At 35.6% G+C, this 24,774-nt stretch overlaps 2 protein-coding genes across 2 annotated transcripts in view; one reads left to right on the plus strand and one right to left on the minus strand.

Annotated features, from left to right (window-relative positions):
- Positions 1–17,665, plus strand: part of LOC123566128 (FMRFamide receptor-like) — a 105,142-nt gene extending 87,477 nt beyond the window's left edge. Inside the window, exon 3 of the mRNA XM_045360003.2 lies at positions 15,244–17,665. Coding sequence (XP_045215938.1) covers positions 15,946–17,247 — 1,302 coding nt within the window. The 5' untranslated portion in view covers positions 15,244–15,945 and the 3' untranslated portion in view covers positions 17,248–17,665. The remainder of the gene's footprint in view (positions 1–15,243) is intronic.
- Positions 1–24,774, minus strand: part of LOC128558903 (focadhesin-like) — a 322,592-nt gene that overhangs the window by 245,658 nt on the left and 52,160 nt on the right. The window lies entirely within an intron of this gene.

Genomic DNA, 24,774 nt, shown 5'->3' on the forward strand with positions numbered 1-24,774 from the left:
ATTAGTTCTGGAGATAGTAACTTAATTGCATGCAAAACTTTAACCAAAAGGGGGCATAATTTGGCCAAAATACCTGTCATAGTTATGGGACTTGATGCTATCATTTAGTTTTATAATCCCAAAGACACAAGTTAAGTTTCAATTCAATATCTGCATTACATTTGGAGATAGTAAGTTACATGCAAAACTTGAACCAGGATTTTCTAAGTTCAAAAGGGGGCATAATTTGGCCAAAATACAGGTCAGAGTTAAGGAACTTGACCCAGTGAGGTTGGAAATTGACCTAGAAAAAGAAAAAATTAGTTTCAAAGCTGTATGCCTTTAAATGATTGCTGTACGTAGTCTTGCATGCAAAACTTTAAACATCGTGTGACGCGGACGCCAGGGTGAGTAGAATAGCTAGGATTATTCTTCGAATAGTCGAGCTAAAAATAAAAAAATCTCAAAACAGTAAGTTCCTCAGCACTCGGCAACAAGTTCCTGGGAACAAAAATAACATCAAAAGAACAATATTAACCTAAATAGGCAACAATACTAAATTAACTCTTCAATACCTTCTGGATATTCACCGATATATCAGGGAAAACTTAACAGCAATAATAATCTGGAATCGTAAATGCAATTATTAATTAACTTTTGGTCTTCTGGAACCCAGGGATATAAAAGCCATCGTTTTCCTGTCCAACATCATGAAAGATTAAATATTACCGCTAACAAGCTGTCCTTTGAGAGGGAGACAGAGGACGTTAACACGACTCATTCCCAATAAAACTTTCGAGTATATTGCGACTGTATTACGTGCAGGAAGCTAACGCTATGCTCTGAGAATTTATTAGTTCTAGTTTTTTGTTTCTTCTATTAGTTGATTCCTAAACAAGAACTGTCACAGGAGACAGCGCTCTCAAATATTTCAGTGCAGGATTGCGAAATAGGTCCTAAAATACTGAGGAAGCTGGAGCTATCACTGGAGTGTTTAATAACTCCAATTTGAATGACTATATTGGACAATAGTTTAAGTCTGAGTCAAATTTATTTTATGTTTTTCGGTGGTTTATCGAAATATAACGGTGAATTATATCTTGATAAACTCACTGGCCACTCAGTGAAAATTATCAAATCTGATACCCGGATTAACGTCAAAAAGTTTACCGAGCGTACTGAAAGCCGGAAACAATATGATGATGACGTCGTTAAAATGACGTCATCTTTGCGGTGCTTCCTGATAAAATTTCCCGCAAATTTCGACATTTTATTGAAATAAACACAAAAAAGTAGAGTTTTAGACATAAAATAAACAGAAAAATTGTTGGTATCGATGTAATATCACGGTAATTTCACTCGTGAACACCAAAAGTTGTTATTTTCACTCGTGGCTGCGCCACTCGTGAAAATATCACTTTTGGTGCCCACTCGGTGAAATTATAACGTGATATTACACCAAAACCAACAATTATCCTCTATGTATTTAATAATAACAGTGTATAAAATATTAACTAAGAGTAAAAGGGACCTTATTCATAAATTTAAATGGATTTTATTAAAACTTGAAATACATGTAGCTGCTCCATATTATCAGCCACATACTATGTAACATGGTTAATTACTCTTGCAGAAATATTCAAAATAAATGAGATACAGAAAAAGAGCATCAAAACTCTAACCTGAAATTGTAAGTAAAAAGGGGCATGATAAAATTATCCATAAAATATTGATGCCTGAGTTATGGACCTTAAGCCATATGATATGGGCCGTGGTGAAGAACAACCATTTCAAGTTTGAATCAAATCCATTCATTCATAATAGAGATAATATTGTGAAAAGGCTTAAATTTAACTGAAACTCAAAGTAAAAAGGGCTATACTTCATGAAATATTTGTGCAAGACCTAATATCTTAGTTTCATATCATGCAGATGATGATGAGGAAGAACTACTTTAATTATGTAATAACAGAGATATAGAGAAAGTGCAAAATGGTGGATAATTCATGAAATATTGGAGCGAGGGTAATCACCCTTGTGTCATATGATGGAACAATTATTTTAAGTCTGAATAAAACCCTTAATTTCTATTATGAAAATGCATAAAAAAATAAACATGAAATTCTAAGTAAAAGAGGGGCATAATTCATGAAAAATTGGTGTCAGAGTTATGGATCTTGTGTCATTATGATGTGAGTGATGATCCGTTTAGTAACAACAAAGGTAAAAAGTGGCAGGGGGATAATTCATAAAATACAGGTGCGAGAGTTTTGGCCCTTAAGCCATATGATGTGGGTGATGATGAGGAATAACTATCGTAGATTTGAAGCAAATCCATCAAGTAATAACAGTGTTAAAGTTAAAGCGCTTCAAAACTTCAACCAAGTTGTAGACACATAACCTACACTGGCATGGACGCCGACACAAGGTCAAGTAGGATTGCTCTCCATAAACTTGATACAGCTGATTTATTAAAAGCTGCATTAAGCACTGATTCTGAGCACAGTCTGACAACATTGTCTAGACCACAATTATATGCAAATCTCAGAAAACTTCGTTATAGGGTACTTTGTATCTCTCTCTAACATAACTGAAGATCTTTTAATACATTTAGCCACAAACAGGTTGAATTACCATCTCCAGAAAAGAAAACTACTCAAAACCAAACCATCATAATTCTCATTTGCATAAATATACATGCACAAACATGACTGTCTGAATTGAACATTTTAAAGGATAATATGCAGTAATACTATGGTAACTGCTCTCTTCCATGGAGAAGCTTCCTGGACCTGTATTTTACTGACCCAAATTTGAATTCTGTTAATTATAAACTCTGCTGTATGAATTCTGCCAAGTAAAAACAACATTATTTTTATGGAACTGGGAACAGAAAGTATGCTTGCGCTAACATCTGTCCGAATCGGACCGTGGTAAGTATAAAGTAAATATAAAGTTTATGGTACATGGTGCATGCCGGTCGATGTCATCCCTCTGTTGGCTTGCCATTTCTTTTTCTTTTCTTTTTTTCGAGGGGGAAATTTTTTGAAAAGGGGATCAAAAACCATACTATTTTGAGGGGGGAATGGGGCCAATATTTGGCCCCAAATTTTGCCAAATAAGAGCCCTGAAGTGTATTAACCACTGACCTATAAAAGACTCCTAACACCAGGGGCAGATGGACCAACTTTTATATCAAACACATTCAATTAACACAATCATCTTTTATTGCTGAAGATAAATGTCATGCAGATCTTCCTAGACCATAAAGAAAATGACTGATATTCAATCAAGGTATCGATCCTGGCTACTGATTATTATATCCCCCAAACAATCTGATTATACATCTAAATATCTCCAAAAAAATCCTTGTAATTGGATCCATATAAAGATGTTATTAGAAAAATCTGAGAAGTACTTCAGGAGAAAATGACAGTATACTTATCATAATTATATTTGCTGTCCTGAAACATTTTTTTCAATGTCAGTTTGACTATCTGTTATGTTAATTATCATTAAAGTTCCTGTCTAAATAAATGTTGTGCATACTTAGATGGCTAGAAAAGTACTGCATAGTTAAAACTATACAGGGATGTAATCAAAACATCAAATTGAGTAATACGCTCTACTGTGTTAACCCATATTCAAACCTTGGACAGTAACAGTTACTATGAGGAAACAATTATCGAAAATAAGATTTAAAAAGAAATTAATGTATTTCATGTTTGCAACAAAAAATGTGGCAGCCACGTTATAATCAAAGGCATTATGAGTCTTTCAAGATATTTTTTTTTTTATTTTTTCTCCATTTCTAATCTCTCTAAAAATATAACTTTTAATCTGTTTTCATCAAAGCAACACATTTTTAAAAGAAAAACATGGTACCTCCATTAAACTAATTATATTTAGAAAGGCTTCTAAGTATCCAAAATCATAGAAAAAACAACACCTTTCAATATCTAAAATTAAATATAGCTGTAATCAGCTAAGATAATTGTCTGTTTACTTTTTGCGCTTACATTAGCATCAAGTTCATTAAAGTTTTTGCCTATAGGAGTGATCGTGTTTGTAAACAAATCCATTGTATTTTCTATTTTTAGAACTGATAAGACAAAGACCGGGTGGGCCGATGCCGAGCGTCCATGTTTTTTGTAAACAGTGATGTTTTTCTAACGGCTTAAACTTTCTTAAAACACAAATAATATCAATAATTTTTTGATCAATGGAAAGTCTATAAAACAAGCAATTTATTGATTACTTTTGATTATAAATTCGAAATTAAATGGATTAATTATGAACGCTTAACTTACAGTGTTTTTCCAAAATGTTTGGAGGATCGCTACCCCGCTATTAAAATCTTATGTCATTTAAAACGGATTTTCATTTTAAAAAGATATTTAAATGGGAAAATATGAAAATCCTAAGCATTTCAAAACTTTTTTAATTTTTAAAATCCATAAATGAGCGAAAAAGTTATTAAAAATTAAAAATTCAGATCCCATACACAAACGGTGTAAAAACATTTGTATTACCCACCACCAGATAAACAGGTATTTATGCGTGACGTCATGGCGATCTCTCCTATAACACATTCATTTAGTTTTAACACTCATTTCCAAGGAAACTTCTTGTCAAAAAGCCACCTACTGCCATAAAACCTTGCCAAAATCTAAGATTGTTTTACCTCATGTACATTGTATTCATTCACAATGTGATATGATCTTGTCAGAATTAGATTGTGGTAATCTGGTCAAAATCTGACTATTTCCCTTTACAATGCAAAAGCATCTTGTAAAAATAAAATTGTTTCCCCTCACAATGTAACATCATCTTGTAAAAATAAAATTGTTTCCCCTCACAATGTAACATCATCTTGTAAAAATAAAATTGTTTCCCCTCACAATGTAACATCATCTTGTAAATATAAAATTGTTTCCCGTCACAATGTAAAAGCATCTTGTAAAAATAAAAAAAAATCCTTCACAATGTAACAGCGACTTGTCAAAAACAATTTGTTTCCCTCACAATGTGACAGAATCTTATCAAAATGAGATTTCATGCCTTCACTATGTTAAATGATCTTGTTAAAATAGATTGTTTCCCCAAATGTTAAGTGAACTTGTAAAAATTAGATTTATTTCCCCTCACAAATAATTATGTTACATGATGTTAAAATTTGATTGTTTCCTCCTCATAAGGCAACATGAAGCTTTAACGATTTGACACTATGAATGAATATTACCTTACACAGTGACATGAAGACTTGATACTAAATGTCACATTATCTTTCACATTATAACATGAATGTGGGTGAATGTTATCTTTCACATTGTCACATAAAGACTTGATTTTACAATGTGGGTCATGTTATATTTCACAAGGTGACAATCATAATGTCTTGATACTCAATGTGAGTTATGCTACTCTTTCACATTATAAAGACTTGATACTCGATGTGTCATGTTATCTTTTACAATATAACATAAAGACTTGATACTGATGTGAGTCATGTTATCTTGTACAATACAACATAAAGACTTGATACTAGATGTGAGTCATGTTATCTTGTACAATATAACATAAAGACTTGATACTCGATGAGTCATGTTATCTTGTAGATCTACAATATAACATAAAGACTTGATACTCGATGTGAGTCATGTTATCTTGTACAATATAACATAAAGACTTGATACTCGATGTGAGTCATGTTATCTTGTACAATATAACATAAAGACTTGATACTCGATGTGAGTCATGTTATCTTGTACAATATAACATAAAGACTTGATACTCGATGTGAGTCATGTTATCTTTTACAATATAACATAAAGACTTGATAATCGATGTGAGTTAAGCCCGCCCGCTTAGCAAAATAGGGAGAGTGCACATCTATGGATCTCGGGGTCGTGAGTTCGATCCCCGGGTGGGGCGTATGTTCTCCGTGACGATTTGATGAATGAAAGACATTTTGTCTGATTCATATGGGGAAGTCAGCAGTTACTTGTGGAGAACAGGTTTGTACTGGTACGGAATCTAGGAACACTGGTTACGTCCGCAGTTACATAACTGAAATACTTTTTAAAAATGGCATTAAATCCAAAACAAACAAAAAAACTATGTGAGTTATGTCATCTTTCATAAGGTGAAAATCTAATTTGTATAAAAGAATGGCCAAATACAAAAATGGGTATAATTTCCTCACAATAACAACCATCATTATAAAACCTATATCATTCCGTTGGTATATATGGATATTTTACTCATTTAGGATGCGTTACTGAGAATACGAGCTTGCTGACAACCACAAACAGAATACCGTTGCAAAAAAGAAAAATATAATACACTAACATTTATTCATTTACACTAACATTTATTCATTTACACTAATATTTATTCATTATCTTCAAATACATAAAGCAAGTAGTATAGACTTAAATGAAAGCCAATGTCACTATTGAAATTCTAAGCAATAAGGATAGGTAAGATCTTGCAAAATGAATTGTCATCATAAATATGGAAAGGGAATCAATTCAAATTTAATTAAAAGGCTCAGGTGCATTAAGTATATCAAATGTACTTGATACCCAAATGCAAAACTGTAACCAGTCATGTTCATCCAGAGTCATTATTCTGCACTGCAAATTCACGCACAGTCTTAAATCTGTCTTGTTTGTAATTGAAACAAATAACTGGACATTTAAAATGTAATAAAGTGAAAATAGCTTTAATTATTATCATATTCCCCCAAGAATGAAAACTTAAACAGGATCTAAAGGCAATTTCCTTTTGCTCTGTTCAAAGCTTCTCACTCACAGATGGAGGCACAATTTTCTATTTCCTTGCATACTAAATGCACTATGATATATGAGGTGGATCCAAGGTGAGAATGCACTATGATGAGCTGACATGCTATGTACAGGTTCCATAACTCTGTTTTGTATTTTTACAAAATGGTGCCCCTTTTTCAACTGACAAGGCTGTTGAATAGTAGAGCATTGCTGTCCTCAAACAGCTCTTGTTTTTATAAAAGTAATTTGATCAAGTTGATAATATCTTGCTCTGACCACTTCAGTAATTATAAATACCACAGATGTAAAGTTCTGCCAGCAAAGCTAGCCAACAATGCAATCTGACTAAAGTACATATCCTATTACGCTACGCATAGGATCTGAGAACGACCTATTCATTGCCTCGTTCTGATGACCCTTTCGCTAGCCAATCAGAGCCTAACTTACAACATCTTGCAAATCTGCCTGTAGCCTTGACTTTTGATATTTACAATTCTTATGTCATACTGTTTCAGATAGCCGGTTAGCTCAGTTGGTAGGCCACTTGCTTTGTAAGCGAGGGGTCCCGGGTTCGAGCCCTGGAATGACTGCACATTTTTCTTACTCTTTGACATTCGAACAGGTCGTCTGATTGGATAAAATAAAAATAGCAATACTGGAAATCCAAAATATACAGAAGACGAATGTGAATGGGTCGTTCTCAGATCTTCGTTTAGAAGATCAAGTACTTTAGTCAGATTGGCCAACAATGTTGACTAAAATGACTGATGTCTCAATTTTAGGTTATCAATAATTGTTTCCATTCTCTATTCGTTGACCTGAAACCAAGCCTTTCTATTATTTTGGGGGGAAAAGTTATCAAAATTGGATAAAAAAAAGTTTTGACAAAACAAGTAAATTGTGATGTTTGGATATAGATTTAGATATGTAGTTTTAACTTTATTTTCAAGTTTTACTGGTAGATATGCAAATGAATTACAAATTTAAAGTATTAGTGAAACTTAGAGAATTCATTTTTCAGGATTTTTTTTCCAAGTTGCTGATTCTTGACAGACCTTGCAGATATAGAGTAACTCTTCATTTTTCATGTACACTAAGTTTTCACCATAACTTCAACTGAAATGTCCAAAAAGTAGAGTGTGTGTGTGTATTTGGGGAAAAAATCTGGCCGCAAAGATATGTGACGTATTCCATTTTAATGGTATAAGACCTTTCTATCAACAAATTTTCAATAAGTATTCAATAATGTCAAGGTATCCATGTTTTCTGAAAGTTTTTACTTACAAAACATGTAAGATTCTGGCAAAATTATTTATTTAATTTTTGCTGAGGAGCAGAGTCCATGTTACTAAAAATAGTAATGGATGAAGTCGAATGCAAGAATTTTCTTTGTATAATCAAAAATTCATTTCAACTGGGAATTTTTTCTTTGGACTGGGATTTGTTTTACTTCAAATTTGGAAAAATGGAGCCTAACTGCGGTATTGTAAATTGTGGGACAGCTGGAAAAAGCAGTGCAGACAGACCAACCAACATGGGCACATTATACACCCTCTTCTTTGAAGTGGGCAAGTACAGGGAGAAGGCAGTCCAGCGGTTGGCAATACTTATTATAATGGAGACATATTATATTCACAAAAAATTCATCATGTGACCATTCTCATATATTTAATTTCTGGATTTCTCAGTCCAGGTTTTATCCTCTCCAGTGATCTTCATGCAGATGTAATATTATATGCACAAACTAAAATGGCAGCTAAAGCTAGCACCGTGACTAGAGTCTGGAAACCATTTTCAGTCTCCAAGTCACTGTGACATTGACCTTAGTCCTATTTTGACTAATTCTCCTCAAATGCTGCTGGGTCAACATGTAAAGTCTGAAAGTGGTAGCTACTTAGAGTGCCGAAAGACAGACATTGCCATAAAGATATGTCAGCTTTTTCAAAACTGTCATATAAAAGTGGTTACCTACTCTGTTATGTTAATGCAGTTAAACAGTTTTTTCATTGAGGTGGTGACATGTCACTTCAGTGTGCTGGTAACATCTTATAAACCAAGAATTTTTCTCAGAAGATGCCTAATCTCACAATATATTGGACAAAAAGTCACTCATGCAAATAAGATGTCCATCAAGAAACAATCATTTTCCCATTTGATAATAGGATATAGCTAGAGATATCAATCAGACCTCTTTTCCGGCATGAGTTATAGGCATTAGATTCTTTTCCGGAACAAGATTTTACTAGCTTTTCTTGCAGCAAAGTGGATATTCTACAATATGAACTGTCAAAAGCGACTATAATAATTCAAGAAAGATAAATTTCAGGAATAAATGTTGGGCTAATTTCTCCGATGGACTGACATAACAGTTTTGCAATCAGTCTCGAGATTGCTTTCGAACAATGTCCATAACAACCAGTAATTTCATTTTGTGTCTTCTATGTTTTCAAGTAATTACCTTACACAGACAAATCTGGAAGATCATTGAATGTAAGCTGCAGATAATGCCTTATTACCTTGTTCTCTAAGGTGATTGATCTTTTGTATGACGACGATTTTCAGGTCAGCTTGAGAGAACTAGCAATCTTTTAATTTAACAAGATTGCTTGGCTTTTGTCTTGTATAGAATTAGTGATCTTTTATTTGACCAAGATACTTCCGCTGTTGTCTTGAGCAAGATTTGTTGTCTATTCATATGAACAAGACATTCTGGCTGTTGTCTTGGGCACGATCTGTTGTCCATTCATATGAACAAGACATTCTGGCTGTTGTCTTGGGCAAGATCCATTGTCCATTCATAAGAACAAGACATTCTGGCTGTTGTCTTGAGCAAAATTTGTTGTACATTCATATGAACAAGATATTTTGGCTGTTGTCTTGGGCAATATCCATTGTCCATTCATTATGAACAAGACATTCTGGCTGTTGTCTCAATGGGCAAGATTTTTTTGTCCATTCATATGAACAAGACATTCTGGCTGTCGTCTTGGGCAAGATCCATTGTCCATTCATAAGAACAAGACATTCTGGCTGTTGTCTTGGACAAGATTTGTTGTCCATTTATATGAACAAGACATTTTGGCTGTTGTCTTGGGCAATATCCAATGTCCATTCATTATGAACAAGACATGCTGGCTGTTGTCTTGGGCAAGATTTGTTGTCCATTCATATGAACAAGACATTCTGGCTGTTGTTTTGGGCAAGATCTGTTGTCTATTCATATGAACAAGACATTCTGGCTGTTGTCTTGGGCAATATCCATTGTTCATTCATTATGAACAAGACATTCTTGCTGTTGTCTCAATGGGCAAGATTTTTTGTCCATTCATATGAACAAGACATTCTGGCTGTCGTCTTTGGCAAGATTTGTTCTCCATTCATATGAACAAGACATTCTGGCTGTTGTCTTGGGCAAGATCCATTGTCCATTCATATGAACAAGACATTCTGGCTGTTGTCTTGGGCAATATCCATTGTCCATTCATTATGAACAAGACATGCTGGCTGTTGTCTTGGGCAAGATTTGTTGTCCATTCATATGAACAAGACATTCTGGCTGTTGTCTGTTATGCATGCATAATAATTATTAAGGTGTGAAATATTGTTGTCACTTGTTAAATTAATAAACACGTTCTCTCTTAATGTGTACAGTAATGTGTAACTAAGCCCTGATCACCTTCTGATAGTAATATCATAAATATGTATCTTATAAATGGATGAATTTCATCAAATATTTCCCAAACCAACTCGCACTGAATATTGGCCATAGACTTATCTTTCCTTTTCTTCTGTTTGTTTGTTTGTTTTGGGTTTAATGCCGTTTTTCAACAGTATTTCAGTCATGTAACGGCCGCCAGTTAACCTAACCAGTGTTCCTAGCTGGATTCTGTACCAGTACAAACCTGTTCTCCGCAAGTAACTGCCAATTTCCACATATGAATCAGAGGTGGAGGACTAATGATTTCAGACACAATGTTGTTTATCAAATAGCCACGGAGAACATACGCCCCGCCCGAGGATCGAACTGACACGACCCCGCCATCCGTAGACCAATGCTCTTACCAACTGTCTCAGCTAAGTGGGTGTCCTTTTCTTCTGAACAAAATATGAAAAGTGGACTTTGTTACCAATTTTTAATGTAGTATTTGCTAAATATAATCAAATATTTTGAATGTACCTTTTGAATAACATAAGCCACCATAACGTTATTAACTGGTCACACAAATGTTCAAATTTCAGATTTTAGACCAAAATAAAAAGTGTATGACTAGTAATTTAGTGCTAAACAAGAGAATATTTGCCCTTGATGCATCAAACTTGTCAATTATTATCTTTGTTATCAATAAATATAAAAGTATTTGTTTACAATAATATGTATAATGTTATTAAACAAGCGAATTCATATTGGCATTGTTATTTGTCCAAGGGTTGTCGTAATTTGGCCCAAGGCCGTAAGCCGTGGACCAATACAATTGCCCAAGGACAAATAACTAGGCCAATATGAAATCACATGATTAATAACAACTTTTGAATATTGGCGGCAACACCATAAGAACTCTAAGTTACCTTATGGCAGTTATGCACGTTCAGATCAAAAACTTTGTTTCAATAGTAGCCAGTAAAACAGACTTGGTTGTATATGTAAAACAAAATGGTGTCCTTTAAAAATCTAAGTGAAGTGACTTCTCTGTATTGGCCCTCTCTCTTGAACCAATCAAAATGCTTGAATTTCATATTTGCCCTGATATCTTGTATTGGCCCTGCTTTTCTCATATTGGCACAGTGTGTAATATTGTAAAGTTGAATAATAATATGCTTTACCAGTTATGGGACTCTGTTAGCATGTTCATTAGAAATTCAAATTTCTATGTTGGATGTTTCCTACAGTTTACTAAATATCCCTGAAGATTAGCGTTATACATACAATCTGGTAAACAATTAGGAACACTCCAAGTTCATGAATATTTAGTTGCCATTAAAGGTCACAGGTCACTCTCATTTAATCAACATTTGATGACATTTTTATGTTGGTCCATTTTGTTAGAGATGTATTTAATGAACAAAAAGACCCATTACAAATAAGATCTGTATCAAAAATACAAGTTTTATCGTTATTCTGTAATTACGTATACTCCAAGTGGACTTGTCTTCTGATTTCAATATAATTTCTAGCTTTACATTTGTACATGATAGATATTACAATATTTCAACAATCTGAACCAAAAGGCAAATTTTAACCCTTAGCCTGCTAAATTTCTATAATGAACTTGTCCATCTTTCAATTTGGACAGTAACATTGACTGTTAAAAGGGGTGTTTACCACATGATACTGACTGAATTGCACGGACCTGCAGGCTGATCATGATCTACACTTGTCGCAAAGGCAGAAGCAATCGTCACAGTCCAGCATGAAAAGGGTTAAAACAGTGTGTAACTTCCTAAATTTGGTTCTTTATTTCAAATCTATTCTTGATTGAGCAACAAAGACAGGCAATGGAAGTTAATATAGTTTTACACACTTTCATTTGTAATGACTTCAGCTAAATATATTATTGTCAATGTAAATCTTTGACAAATATTATACAACAGTTCTTTATATTCATACAGTATGTACAGATGAAACTCAGTCTCTTCAATTCCAAGGGATTGAGCGTTTTTCTTCGCAATAACTGAAATTCGACTAGAAATGACGACATGTTATGCACCTGCATTCGGGACAGGACTTGAAAATGTCTTCCATGTAGCCCGATTTTTTAAATAAGGGAGTAAGAGATAGCGAGCTCCAACTGTATATTCAATAACATAAACAAGAGTAAATGATCATTTGTTCAATTTCCAAACCAATCCATTACTTGACCAAACACTGATTAACATCCTTTAAGATCTTGACCAATATTCTCACAACTAGTAATGCCACAAATTTCTGTGATGTGAATATTATGTCTGTGCTTAAATTATTGTTCTAGTAAAATCTGCTTTCTAGACTTAAATCTCAAACTACACTGAAACTGAAAAATGTTTTGTGAACATGGGGCCAGATCTTCTTTCATCATTACTGGGGAATTGGTAAATATCTCCCTCATGTCTCAACTCAGAAATATTAAAATATATGGAACTATACATAATTTTTTGAATACTGGTTGGCATTGCTGGGAAGATTGATGGACATTTTGATATTTTTTCAACAGGAGTTGTTTACTTACATAAATACACATGAAAGTTCATAAAGTAGCAAAACCATTTTAAACTGCCAAGAAAGACACTAAATATGAACAACCATAAATTTTGGCAATTTTAAGTTCAGGATTGAGAATTGTTTCTTTTTCTTTTTTGCTCTTGGACTCTTTTTTTTACCAGAGTGACTTTATAAGGGGAAGTACTGGTAAAATGCCATTAGAATAGGGGCTAGAAATTATGAGGAAAATTTTTGTAGACAATACTCTCTACACCAACACACTGGAAATAGTCTCTTAATCAACAAACAAAAATTTCCTATTTCCTGTCTCATCATCATAAATATTTTTTGTCCATCCCAAGAATCTTGTCTAATCAAGAAAAATCTGCTGGACACTTCTATCTTTAACAGTTTCAATCAATTCTGTACTACTAATATTATCACTGCAATAACAAGAGCTGTCCGTAAGACAGCCAAGCTCGACTATTCGAAATATTGTCCCAGAAGCAGGAAAATATTACCCAAAAAGGTTAAATATCAAAAGAGTTTTAAGTTCAAAAGGGGGAATAATTTGACCAAAATGCATATCAGTTATGGGACTTTCTGCTATCAACTAGTTTTATAACCCCGAAGGCACATGTGAAGTTTCAATTCAATATCTGCATTAGTTTTGGAGATAGAAACTTGCATGTAAAACTTGAACCAGAATTTTCAAAGTCCAAAAGGGGGCATAATTTGCCCAAAATACATGCCAGAGTTATGGGACTTGATCCAGTGAGGTTAGTAATTGATCTAGAAAAAGAAAAAATAAGTTCCAAATCTATATGCCTTTTAGTAATAGCTGTATGTACTTGCACGCAAAACTTTAACCAGAATTGGCTAAGTCCAAAAGGGGACATAATTTGGCCAAAATGACGGTCAGAGTTAATGACTTGCTGCTATCAACTAGTTTTATAACCCCGAAGACACATGTGAAGTTTCAAATCAATATCTGCATTAGTTTTGGAGATAATAACTTGCATGTAAAACTTTAACCAAAATTTTCCAAGTCTAAAAGGGGGCATAATTTGCTCAAAAAACATGTCAGAGTTATGGGACTTGACCCAGTGAGGTTGGTAATTGATCTAGAAAAAGAAAAAATAAGTTTCAAATCTATATGCCTTTTAGAAATAGCTGTATGTACTTGCATGCAAAACTTTAACCAGAATTTTCTAAGTCCAAAAGGGGGCATAATTTGGCCAAAATGAAGGTCAGAGTTATGGGACTTGCTGCTATCAACTAGATTTATAACCCCGAAGACACATGTGAAGTCTCAAATCAATATCTGCATTAGTTTTGGAGATAGAAACTTGCATGTAAAACTTTAACCAAAATTTTCAAAGTATAAAAGGGGGCATAATTTGCTCAAAATACATGTCAGAGTTATGGGTCTTGACCCAGTGAGGTTGGTAACTGATCTAGAAAAAGAAAAAATAAGTTTCAAATCTATATGCCTTTTAGAAATAGCTGTATGTAGCTTGCACGCAAAACTTTAACCAGAATTTTCTAAGTCCAAAAGGGGGCATAATTTGGCCAAAATGAAAGTCAGAGTTATGGGACTTGCTGCTATCAACTAGTTTTATAACCCCGAAGACACATGTGAAGTTTCAAATCAATATCTGCATTAGTTTTGGAGATAGTAACTTGCATGTAAAACTTTAACCAAAATTTTCTAAGTCTAAAAGGGGGCATAATTTGCTCAAAATACATGTCAGAGTTATGGGACTTGACCCAGAGAGGTTGGTAACTGACCTAGAAAAAGAAAAAATAAGTTTCAAATCTATATGCCTTTAAATGCTGTATGTACTTGCACGCAAAACTTTAACCAAGAATTTCAAGTCCAAAGGGCATAATTGGCCAATGAAGTCGAGTTATGGACTTGCTAATCAACTAGTTTATAACCCCGAAGACACTATGAAGTTTCAATCAATATCTGCATTAGTTTTGGAGATAGTAACTTGCATGCAAAACTTTAACCAAAATTTTCTAAGTCCAAAAGGGGGCATAGTTTGCTCAAAATACATGTCAGAGTTATGGGACTTGACCCAGAGAGGTTGGTAATTGACCTAGAAAAAGAAAAAATAAGTTTCAAAGCTATATGCCTTTAATTGATGGCTGTATGTACTTGCATGCAAAAATTTAACCAAGGTGTGACGCCGATGCCGACGCCGACATCGACGCCAGGGTGAGTAGAATAGCTAGACTATTCTTCGAATAGTCGAGCTAAAAATGTAATTGCTTTTCTGTTGTTTATTTCAGAGACAAGATCAAATTCCACATAACTGATGTACCAGAGACTAGAACGGAAGGAAGGACTATGAATAAAATGGAAATCGGTTTCCATAACAATTTCATCAAAACAATGTGATGTAATTCTAGCTGCTATCAAAGGAATATCAAACTACAAGAACTTGTGCATCCTGTGCTTTTTGTGTGCTCAAACAGATGAAAATTTAGAAACTGCTGTCCTATCAATCATTTGGAACCGAGATAGGAGATATCTAAAATTTGAATAACATGAAAAATTGCAGTCCATTTCACAAGATATTTCCTGGCACTTAAAGATTCAGAAGTATGTCTCTAACAAACTTCTAATGTCTATGTTGTATCTGTCGTTGTCTGAAATTGTGACTCTTTAGTAGCATTTTCTTGGAAACAATTATTGGGGTGAAAGACATATCTCTGTATACTGTATCATATTTCTTAGCTACATCTGTATTATGGACCATCGGGAATAAATCTGACAGATTTCTAATAACTAATAACGTGACACATCTCACTGTTATAAGTTGTGGATATTGGTAATCATAATTATTGAAATATCGTTAAAAAGAAAGTTGCACGTCACATTACAAATAATACAAAAATAATTTTCATTTCCCTTGCAATGAAGCATAGCGGACTGAACAAATAAATGCTTTCTGCTAGGAACTATATTAGTATCAGCAAATATAGAACGAGATGGTAGATTCTATTGAGACTGCAAACATTACACAAGAAAGGATGGATGAAATACTTTTTGGAAATATTAAATATTATATTGAAGGCATAGTTGCCATTGTAGTAATCATACTTGGATTGATAGGAAATTTTCTGACTGTTATTGTATTAACACGGCCAACAATGCATTCGTCAACAAATATTTTCCTCACTGGTTTGGCTATCTGGGATATGATAGTACTTTGTGGAACGTTGGTCCTAATAACGCTGCCTGAACTGTCGAAAGTGTACTTCCTTGAAGTGTTGCCATATATAGTTGTGTACATATATCCTATAGCATTAATTGCCCAGACTAGCACTGTGTGGATTACAGTGTCTTTTACAGTGGAAAGATATATAGCTGTGTGCCATCCTCTACGTGCAACATCAATGTGCACAACTGCACGTGCCCGCGTAGTTATAGCAGTGGTGTCTGTTTGTGCAGTCATGTTTAACCTATGTCGCTGGTTTGAGTATGAATTAGTTACAACACATGAAATTACCAGTGATAATACTACAATATATAGAACAATATTTTCAAAAACAGACTTCGGTGATAGCGATATCTTCAAGAAAATTTTCTATCTCTACTTTTATCCCTTTGTAATGTTAATCGTGCCCTTGTCTCTACTGGCAATCCTAAACACTTTCCTCGTTCATGCAGTTAAGCGTTCCAGAAAGCAACAAATAACCATGAACGTTCGACAATCACGAGAAAATAATGTAACATTAATGCTTGTAAGTGTGGTAGTCGTATTCATGATCTGCCAAGTTCCCGCTTTAGTTTACAACATCGCTTATTCAATCAATGAAATGAGTGTGGAAACATTCGGTTGGAGAGTCCTCTCCTCAATAAGAAACTTTCTCGTAACTTTCAACAGTGCAATCAATTTCATACTATACTGTGCCTTTGGACAGAAGTTTCGCGTCATATTTATTCGAACATTTTGCCGCAGAATATTACGAGAAAATGACTTCAATTCACTCTCCTGTCCTGGTACAACAAGAATTGTTACAAAACTTGACAACAAGAAATATAAAACTATGCTTATGAAACAAGGAAACTGTTTAGAACTTTCGTCGACACATCAGACACATCTGTCTCGCTATTCTCCGTACAATTCACGCACTCCCTCACCACAACCACCAGCAAGAAGGATGCGAAATGGTCTTGGACATGATCTTCATCCAGAAAGTGATTACTCGTGTAACACGCACCTTCTGGCTGGAACAACCGGGAGCAGGACTCCGACACCGACATACACTGATCAATCTCCTCAGTAACATTCCTACAAACCCTCACTGAAAACTAGACTGTGTCATATAACAGAAACAACATTGTAAATATTAGGGAAATCAGTGCAAAAAACATTTTTACCATGAAGGTAAAACTGCAAACTTACAGAAAATGGATCAATATTCTGAGCAGAAATACTACAAAATCATGATTGGTTTACCATAAAAACCTAATTTTTACCAATCAGGAAACAAATTGAAAATAAGTGATTGAGTTTAAATAGCCATGAAAAAAAAAACCCCTGAAAAATGCATTGACCATAAATCATTCTTATCCTTCTTCTTTTAATCAAAGAGTGCATTATATTGATTAAACCAAATGAAGGACAGGCCTTTGCATTTTCCATTAATGTAAAACCATTAAAATGTAATTAATCATGTTTTCTTACAACATACACTGTCAACATCTTATTCTGCATGATGTTATTTAAATGCCACAGCTGTCTTTGTTGCTTTGAAATGTAACTTTTATTTTTTTCTATACCATAATCCCCTATAAATGCACCATAAACCCCTATTAATGCATCATAAACCCCTATGAATGCTCTAGGGGAGAATTAGAAACAAGAGGGCCATGATGGCCCTATATCGCTCACCTGAGTACCATTGCTTTTAATGATAAGATCAAATTTTGACATAGATCACATAGGCATACACATTAAATATCATAAGGATAAATATTTTCTTGTAACAGTCCCTTTTGACCTATGGGTCACATACTAGTCAGGGCCAATCTCCATACCAAGTTTGAGGGTCCTAGGCTCAAATGCAGCATTTTTGTACTAGCATGACTATTCCTTACCCTGGAAGACTTAAATAACATTTAAAACCAATCTCATTAGATGCTGCGGAGGTATACTGATTTACATAAAAAAAGAGAGGTAATTTGTCATAAATTCAGTCAGATGTTATCTACCCTGATTGTCCGAGTCCATCTGATGGCATAAATGACATTTCAAATCAGTAAATTCATTGGTTACTGAGATACTAGCCTGGCTCCCTGGCTGCATGGTTATTTTTTATATAAATACTGCAGGAAAAATAAGAAAATCTTCAGCCTCTTAAATAGCAAATTTTATCTGATGGCTGAACCATACCTCTGTTCGGAGCCAGGGGCAATAAAAATGTCTATGTAGAAACAACCTACTGGAGTTACTTCCCTCTTAATGAATAAACTTATATAGGCCTGTAAATAAGAACAAACATAGGGACGGGAGCCAGTCTACTGAGATACACTCATTTTAATTTGAAACAAAGAGAGGTAATTTGACATAAAATCAGTCCAAAGTTATCTACCCTGATTGTCTCAGTTCAGCTAATGACAATAATGAAATTTCAAATAGGTCCTACCGAGATAAATCCATTTTTTATTAAAATCAGGGGAGGTTATCATGCATTGGTATATGCATGTAGAAGATACAGAGTACAAGCCTTTACAACAATATATTAGAAAAGTAAGTAAAAGTAGAAATTTCTTACCATGGAAGACATAAATAACGTTTCAAACCAAACTCATTAGAAGCTGCTAGGTATAGTCATTTACATAACAAGAGGGCCATGATGACCCTATATATCGCTCATAGTGGATCTCGCCTACTGACCTAGCTTTTGACCCAACATGACCAAGAGTTGAACTTGACCTAAAGATCATCAAGATAAACGTTCTGACTAAATTTCATAAAGATTTGGTTACAACTGTGGCCTTGTAGAGTGTTCACAAGCCTTTCCTTTGATTTGACCGGGTGACCTAGTTTTTGACCCCACATGACCCAGATTTGAACTTGACCTATAGATTATCAAAACAAACATTGTGACTAATTCTCATGAGTTTCAAACTTAAATTGTGGTTTCTATCAAGACTTAAACTCTGACCAGGTTTCATAAAGATTGGGTCACAAATGTGGTCTCTAGTGTTCACAAGCTTTTCCTTTCTAGAGTGTTCGCAAGCTTTTCAATTGATCTTACCTACTGACCTAGTTTTTGACCCCACATGCCCCAGTTTTGAACTAGACCTAGAAATCATCAAGACTAACATTCTGACCTAGTTTCATAAAGATTGGGTCACAAATGTGGTCTCTAGAGTGTTCACAAGCTTTTCCTTTGATCTGACCTACTGACCTAGTTTTTGATCCAACAGGACCCAGATTCAAACTTGACTAGAGATCATCAAGGCTAACATTCTGACCACTTTCATAAAGATTGGCCAAAAATGCGGTCTCTTGAGTGTTCACAAGCTTTTCCTTTGATCTGACCTACTGACCCAGTTTTTGACCCCACATGACCCAGTTTCGAACCTGACCTAGAAATCATCAAGACTAACATTCTGAGCAAGTTTCATAAAGATTGGGTCACAAATGTGGTCTCTAGAGTGTTCACAAGCTTTTCCTTTGATCTGTCCTACTGACCTAGTTTTTGATCCCATATGACCCAGTTTCAAACTTGACCTAGAGATCATCAAGACTTATATTCTGACCAAGTTTCATAAAGATTGGGTCACAAATGTGGCCTCTAGAGTGTTCACAAGGCAAATGTTGACGGACGACGCATGACTGATGAGACACGACGGACAATGACCGGTCACAATAGCTCACCTTGAGCACTTCGTGCTCTGGTGAGCTAAAAACCAGTATAGTCAATGTTATGATAATTAAGGCTCTACCATAAGCTACAGTATAATGATATGAATTTGCTAAGTCAAAAAAAGGGGCTTTGTTAAAAAGCAAAGAGTTATTTAACTTTTGCAACGTAAGTATGTTTATCACAATGAATAAGTGTGTGAAGTTTCAATCCATTCCCACATGTGGTTACTGAGATACCAGCTTACATACAAAATCTTAACCAAATCAGGATGCGGACAAAGTCACACAGATGAGTCCAATCTTCAAATAGTCAAGCTAAAAAATATGTAAAAACCTTTAACCGTAAGCATTATGCTGACCTTTCAGATAGCGATCCAGGTTTAAAACATGAAAATCATCTAGTTATGGTTAATGTTTGTGCCAAGTTATTTAAAAATTCATGTACTGACAATAAAAATTTGACCCACTTGGACCCATAAATGTGACCTTGACCTTTGATGGCTCCTGGTCTTTCTAAAATGTGCCTGCCACAGAATAAAACTGCACAGCCTGCAGGGGAGTATAAAATGAGGGTAAATGATATACATTAATAACATTTTAACCTTGTGAAGAAGAGATTCAGACGCCTATTATTTCCCTTTTTTTTTTTTTTTTTTTTTTGTTGTTGTTGAATTTAACGTCCTCCGACACGTGATAGGTCATATGGCGAGAACCCACATCGATGAGGGGCAAGTGATTTGAAGTCAGCGACCTTAACTTCAAGCAAATAGGGTAACATTTTTCATAACATTTACTGTAATACAGGACATATTTTTTGATAAAAGTATCGTTAAAATGTTTTTATTAAATCAACACACTTTAATCAATCAGAAATCTTCAAGACTATCTAAATTCTTTTGTCTGAAATTAGAAACTGTTTTGTACAACTGTAGATATATTCCCTTCCTGTATTACTTCAAACTGTGTGACATTTTAGTAAAGATCAAACCAGTAAATCCACTAGCAGGAACAGGGACCGATATTGGATTACGTAACTATACTTGTTAGAAAATCTTATTTTTCAATTTATCTATTTTTGTTGGAAACTGATTTTCATAGGGTAGCAAAAAGATAATCATTTGGTGGTGAATGGAGTTCATTTTCATCCCCAAAAAGGTGAATAGAGGCCCCTGACTGGTTACTTGCACTCTCCCTTACATTTTATAACTTAGAGTGTCAGATTAATATAACTGTGATAATACTACAAAGAGTGATAATACAAGTTTTTGTTAAATATATAATATTTAGTCAATATAATTTTGTTTCTGAAATCTCAATCTCTCCAACACTTCTATGATGTCTTGTATATATTAGCATTATATAATGCTTCTTAATCCTTACCCTGCTAAATTTCTATAATGAACTTGTCCATCTTTCAAACTGGACAGTACCATTAACTGTTAAAAGGGGTGCTTACCAAAACGATACTGACTGAATAGCAAACAGTGCAGATCATGATCAGACTGCACAGATGTGCAGGTTGATCATGATCTACACTGGTCGCAAAGGCAGAATCAGTTGTGTCAAGCATGGTAAGGGTTAATGCTACTAATTGTTTTCAAACCAAACATTATTTTGAATCCATGAATAAGGACCAAATGCAGGTAAAAAGAGCAATTTGGCTCTTTGGAGCATAGGTCTTTAATGTGAATATATTTGTAACTGTAAAGTATTTCATTGTTTGTGGAAATGTGATGACTGTCAAAGTATTGTAAATCTGTAAACAATAAATAGTAACATATCTTCTCCTTTCACTTTTTATGTCTTACCATAATTATGCTATACAAGAGCAGATTGCATCACATAATTTTTGCAAAATGTCAACAGAAGGTGATTAACATGGTATAATTCTAGCAATGTCAGGTGTGTACAAGACATCAGTTACCTGTAAACTAAATTCTGTACAAGTACAATTTGTTAACAGACACAATGTATGTCACAAGGTGACTTTCATGCTTTTATGGGAGAGTCCCAGGTGCCACTCTATGCATTAGTTGCAGGTATTGACAGACACCTGGGTAAGAACCACTCACCTTTTGTAAGCAAACTGGATGGTTCCCTCACATGAAAAACTTCTACAACCTAGCAAGGCTCTTAGCCCACAGCTCATAGGGGCAAGTCACTGGAAGTATGTAACTTCTGACACTCAGCGACAGAGAACTGTAAACACTTGAAGGAGGATAATAATTAACAACTTCATAAACATCACTTCCTGTTGAACTGTCATTGAGAGCGGTCATTAAGAACATTTGCCTTGCCAGAGGATCAAAGTATGTCACTGAGTATACTGTCCTTGCCATTGAGAAAATTTGCCTTGCCCCAGAATCATTAGCTTCAACTGAAAAGATTTGCCTTGCCAAGAATCAAACTTCCACTTAGAAAATTTGCCTTGCCAAAGGCCAAAACTGTCTCAGAGTATATTAATCAAACATTCTTTGGGAACATTTGCCTCGGCAGAGGATCAAACAGTCACTGAGAAAATTTGCCTCAGCAGAGGATCATGCTTGTCGCTGAGAAAATTTGCCTTCACAGAAGATCAAACAGTCACTGAGAATATCTGCCTTGCCCAAGGATTAAACAGTCAGTGAGAACATTTGCCTCGGCAGAGAATCAAACAGACACTGAGAAAATTTGCGTCAGCAGAGGATCACACTTGTCACTGAGAAAATTTGCCTTCACAGAAAACCAAACAGTCACTGAGAATATTTGCCTTGCCCAAGGATTAAACAGTCACTGAGAAAATTTGCCTCGGCAGAGGATCAAACAGTCAGTGAGAAAATTTGCCTTGCCCAAGGATTAAACAGTCACTGAGAAAATTGCCTCGGCAGAGGATCAAACAGTCAGTGAGAAAATTTGCCTTGCCCAAGGATTAAACAGTCACTGAGAAAATTGCCTCGGCAGAGGATCAAACAGTCAGTGAGAAAATTTGCCTTGCCCAAGGATTAAACAGTCACTGAGAAAATTGCCTCGGCAGAGGATCAAACAGTCAGTGAGAAAATTTGCCTTGCCCAAGGATTAAACAGTCACTGAGAAAATTGCCTCGGCAGAGGATCAAACAGTCAGTGAGAAATTTGCCTTGCCCAAGGATTAAACAGTCACTGAGAAAATTGCCTCGGCAGAGGATCAAACAGTCAGTGAGAAAATTTGCCTTGCCCAAGGATCAAACAGTCAGTGAGAAAATTTGCCTTGCCCAAGGATTAAACAGTCACTGAGAAAATTGCCTCGGCAGAGGATCAAACAGTCAGTGAGAAAATTTGCCTTGCCCAAGGATTAAACAGTCACTGAGAAAATTGCCTCGGCAGAGGATCAAACTGTCAGTGAGAAAATTTGCCTTGCCCAAGGATTAAACTGTCACTGAGAAAATTGCCTCGGCAGAGGATCAAACTGTCAGTGAGAAAATTTGCCTTGCCCAAGGATTAAACTGTCACTGAGAAAATTGCCTCGGCAGAGGATCAAACTGTCACTGAGAAAATTGCCTCGGCAGAGGATCAAACAGTCACTGCGAAAATTTGCCTTCACAGAAGTCACTGAGAAAATTTGCCTTGCCCAAGGATTAAACAGTTACTGAGAAAATCTACTGAGGCAGAGGATCAAACTGTCACTGAGAAAATTGCCTCGGCAGAGGATCAAACAGTCACTGAGAAAATTGCCTCGGCAGAGGATCAAACTGTCAGTGAGAAAATTTGCCTTGCCCAAGGATTAAACTGTCACTGAGAAAATTGCCTCGGCAGAGGATCAAACTGTCACTGAGAAAATTGCCTCGGCAGAGGATCAAACAGTCACTGCGAAAATTTGCCTTCACAGAAGTCACTGAGAAAATTTGCCTTGCCCAAGGATTAAACAGTTACTGAGAAAATCTACTGAGGCAGAGGATCAAACTGTCACTGAGAAAATTGCCTCGGCAGAGGATCAAACAGTCACTGAGAAAATTGCCTCGGCAGAGGATCAAACAGTCACTGAGAAAATTGCCTCGGCAGAGGATCAAACAGTCACTGCGAAAATTTGCCTTCACAGAAGTCACTGAGAAAATTGCCTCGGCAGAGAATCAAACTGTCAGTGAGAAAATTTGCCTTGCCCAAGGATTAAACTGTCACTGAGAAAATTGCCTCGGCAGAGGATCAAACAGTCAGTGAGAAAATTTGCCTTGCCCAAGGATTAAACAGTCACTGAGAAAATTGCCTCGGCAGAGGATCAAACAGTCAGTGAGAAAATTGCCTCGGCAGAGGATCAAACTGTCAGTGAGAAAATTTGCCTTGCCCAAGGATTAAACTGTCACTGAGAAAAGTGCCTCGGCAGAGGATCAAACTGTCACTGAGAAAATTGCCTCGGCAGAGGATTAAACAGTCAGTGAGAAAATTGCCTCGGCAGAGAATCAAACTGTCAGTGAGAAAATTTGCCTTGCCCAAGGATTAAACTGTCACTGAGAAAATTGCCTCGGCAGAGGATCAAACTGTCACTGAGAAAATTGCCTCGGCAGAGGATTAAACAGTCACTGAGAAAATTGCCTCGGCAGAGGATCAAACTGTCACTGAGAAAATTGCCTCGGCAGAGGATCAAACAGTCACTGAGAAAATTGCCTCGGCAGAGGATCAAACTGTCACTGAGAAAATTGCCTCGGCAGAGGATCAAACAGTCACTGCGAAAATTTGCCTTCACAGAAGTCAGTGAGAAAATTGCCTCGGCAGAGAATCAAACTGTCAGTGAGAAAATTTGCCTTGCCCAAGGATTAAACTGTCACTGAGAAAATTGCCTCGGCAGAGGATCAAACTGTCACTGAGAAAATTGCCTCGGCAGAGGATCAAACAGTCACTGAGAAAATTGCCTCGGCAGAGGATCAAACAGTCACTGAGAAAATTGCCTCGGCAGAGGATCAAACAGTCACTGAGAAAATTGCCTC

Source organism: Mercenaria mercenaria, chromosome 8, assembly GCF_021730395.1.
Source record: "Mercenaria mercenaria strain notata chromosome 8, MADL_Memer_1, whole genome shotgun sequence".
NCBI classification, from domain to species: domain Eukaryota; kingdom Metazoa; phylum Mollusca; class Bivalvia; order Venerida; family Veneridae; genus Mercenaria; species Mercenaria mercenaria.